At 51.3% G+C, this 3167-nt stretch overlaps 1 protein-coding gene across 1 annotated transcript; it reads left to right on the forward strand.

Moving 5' to 3' along the window:
* The first annotated feature begins 1081 nt into the window (after nucleotides 1-1081).
* LOC542569 (uncharacterized) lies at nucleotides 1082-2645 on the forward strand. Its single transcript, NM_001347867.1, has one exon. The coding sequence runs from the start codon at nucleotides 1517-1519 to the stop codon at nucleotides 2345-2347; it is 831 nt and encodes a 276-aa protein (NP_001334796.1). The 5' UTR covers nucleotides 1082-1516; the 3' UTR covers nucleotides 2348-2645.
* Nucleotides 2646-3167: the final 522 nt, after the last annotated feature.

Consider the following 3167-nt stretch of genomic DNA (forward strand, 5'->3'; position numbering starts at 1 on the left):
TGTCACGCTAACAATAAAAGGAAAGGTTATTTGTTGGTTTTAAATGTTAATAATTGCTACGAAGTACCATATTTTGTATGGAGCGCATCTAGTTTTTATTGATGCCTGACTTTAGCAACCACTCCATATTTTGATCTATTTTTTATAAGTTTGAGTTCATGTGACTTATTTTAGAAACTTGAGCTCACAAACTTTCTCTTATTTGGTCTTTGTATGGTCGAATTATGTCATTCTATAATCTATGTTCGTTCAACCAATCGTTGTGAACTCTCTTCTAATCGCTTTCTTCGTTGACCGTGTTGTACCAAGACATATTGGATGGAGTAAACAACAACATCAGTTAGTTAAATAAAAAAATATTATGCGAAGAGCGGAGATAATAAATAAAAAGTGTTGAGATCTTTTTGGTTGATAGATTACATATGTATTATTGTGAGCCGTAACAACGCACGGATAACCAACTAGTATCTATACGTGATTCGTACCATTACCATTGGCGTCATATAAGATGTGACAAACAAAGCACGGATCCATCCATAAAAAAAGAGACAAAAAGGTTCTTTGTTAGTACTGCAGTACTGATAAATAAAACAAATCAGCGGTGCACGCCACTACCACAGTAGTACACCACTGCTATCTGCGCCGCAGCCCGCAGGCCGCACACTTGCGTGCGGGTTCGCTATAACACGCGCCCGGCAGGTCTCCTGTCCTGTCCTACCGCCGCACTCTGGAACCCATTCTTACAGCGAACAGCCAAACGATCCCACTGGCTCTGCGCCACGCGTCCGCAGACTGACACGTTCCGGTCGCGTCCCGGACACGTGTCCTGCGAACGCACACGTGGTGCCACGGGAGTGGCTCCCTGACCTGTCACTGAGCCCGCCGATACCACCCGACGCAGCCGCGGATTCTCCGTGTGGACCCGGGCCCGCATGGAAGCGGCACAGACGAAGCTTCATGGGTTGGAGCCCTCGGGCGAAAAGTATGATTAGGAGAGTGGTTAGTGAGCAGGTTGATAAGGTTGAAAAAGATCATCGCTGCCTATAAAAGAGCAGCCATGGTGCCCCACTGAGCTACTCAACCCAAACACCACAATCCCCTTCAACAAACGCACCGCACTCCACGGCAGCCAGAAAACACAATCCACACAGTCTCCGTGAGGTCTGAGCGAGGTAGGACTAGCTCTGAGCGAGTTCTTCCGTCTTCCAGGTATAATCCTTGCAACTCTCACTATCCTCTTCGCATCGCTCGTCTCTTTTTGAGACTAGTTGGATTTCTCTTCTTTTTCCTTGGATCCTACTACCTACTAGAACAGAGCTCCGGAGCCTTTTAGTTTCTGGTATCTGATCTACTCATTTTCTTTTCTTCCCCTTTTGGTGACATAGGTAGGTCTAGTTAAGATCTGTCGTGCCAGTTCTTTGATTTTAGCTAAGAACCAGGCGATTTAGTCTTCTTCCTTACAAAAAAAAAATCCCCAGAAAAAAAAGTTGTGAGTAGTATATTCTTGTACCATTTGATGGCCGCTGCTATAAATCTCCCCGGGCCCAGCGAGGATCTGATGCGAGCGATGGAGTCCTTCATGCAAGACGACGCCCCATCCCCTCTGGCCATGCCGCCGGCGCCGTCTTTCCCAGCGGCCGCAGCCCAGTACCCGGCGACCCACCTGAGCCCGGCGCAGATGCAGTTCATCCAGGCCCAGCTCCACTTGCAGCGGAACCCGGGGCTGGGCCCGCGGGCGCAGCCCATGAAGCCCGCCGTCCCAGTGCCGCCGGCGCCGGCGCCGCAGCGGCCTGTGAAGCTGTACCGCGGCGTGCGGCAGCGTCACTGGGGCAAGTGGGTGGCCGAGATCCGGCTCCCCCGGAACCGCACCCGCCTGTGGCTCGGGACCTTCGACACCGCCGAGCAGGCGGCGCTGGCCTACGACCAGGCGGCGTACCGCCTCCGCGGGGACGCGGCGCGGCTCAACTTCCCCGACAACGCGGAGTCCAGGGCGCCGCTCGACCCCGCCGTGGACGCCAAGCTGCAGGCCATCTGCGCCACCATCGCCGCCGCGTCGTCGTCATCCAAGAATTCCAAGGCCAAGAGCAAGGCGACGCCAATCAACGCGTCCGTTCTGGAAGCGGCAGCGGCGTCTCCGAGCAACAGCTCCTCCGACGAAGGTTCCGGCTCCGGGTTCGGGTCGGACGACGAGATGTCCTCGTCCTCCCCGACGCCGGTGGTGGCGCCGCCGGTGGCGGACATGGGACAGCTGGATTTCAGCGAGGTTCCGTGGGACGAGGACGAGAGCTTCGTGCTCCGCAAGTACCCGTCCTACGAGATCGACTGGGACGCGCTGCTCTCCAACTAGTCGCCCTTCGCCGACAGATGTGCTGTTGTAGTTCAGTAGTGGCAGTGTCTCTGGCCGCCGCAGATGAGGTTTTAGGCAATCTGCAGGCCGCCGGCCCATGTGTATTAAGTAGGTTTTGCTCAGTTGTTGGCCCTGGACTTCGCCGGCGTTTTTGTGACCGGCGTCCCCGAGTGCACTGCATTGGTGTACTGGTCTGTCTGTAAAAAAAATGGATCTGTACTTCTATAGTGTGTATTCAACCATTGTTCTTAGTTGTGATGTTACTCGTGCTGCAAAATTGCCTTTGCGGATTTCGTCCATTGTGTTCTCTTTGATGCATACATGGCCTTTTTGGGAGTTTGTGTACTGTATACATACACTTGCCAGCGTCTATAGCTACCGGCAGATATGGCAGAAAGTTGCGGATAAACAGTCCGGTTGTTTTTCAAACGATCTCAAAGACGATCAAGTTCTCGTGCAAATAAAGCGTGTTTCGTGTTCTGTATTCTGGCCCTGTTTGGCACAGCTGGTGCTTGTTGAAAAAGCAGCTTATCTGAGAAGCTGGTGAAAAGCAGCTTCTGTTTGTTGGCTGCTTTTAGTGTATTCTGAGAAGCAGCGGAACTGATAAGCTGCTGCAGAAGCTGCCTGTTTGGTAGAACCTCTGCTTAAATTTGTGAAGAAGCTGAAAATAAGCTGTGCCAAACAGGACCAGAACTGTTGGGAGTGGGTCGAGAAAGATCGGAGTGGATTTATAAATATACTTCTATATAAATTTATATAGGATGTGATTTATTTCCCTCCTATACAAATTTATCCTATACAAATTTATATACGATGAGAT

The sequence above is a fragment of the Zea mays genome, chromosome 1, assembly GCF_902167145.1.
Source record: "Zea mays cultivar B73 chromosome 1, Zm-B73-REFERENCE-NAM-5.0, whole genome shotgun sequence".
Lineage (NCBI taxonomy): Eukaryota > Viridiplantae > Streptophyta > Magnoliopsida > Poales > Poaceae > Zea > Zea mays.

Bases quoted from the DNA above. Each gene is read 5' to 3' on its own strand.
- LOC542569 (NM_001347867.1), top strand. From the start codon at position 1,517: ATGGCCGCTGCTATAAATCTCCCCGGGCCCAGCGAGGATCTGATGCGA.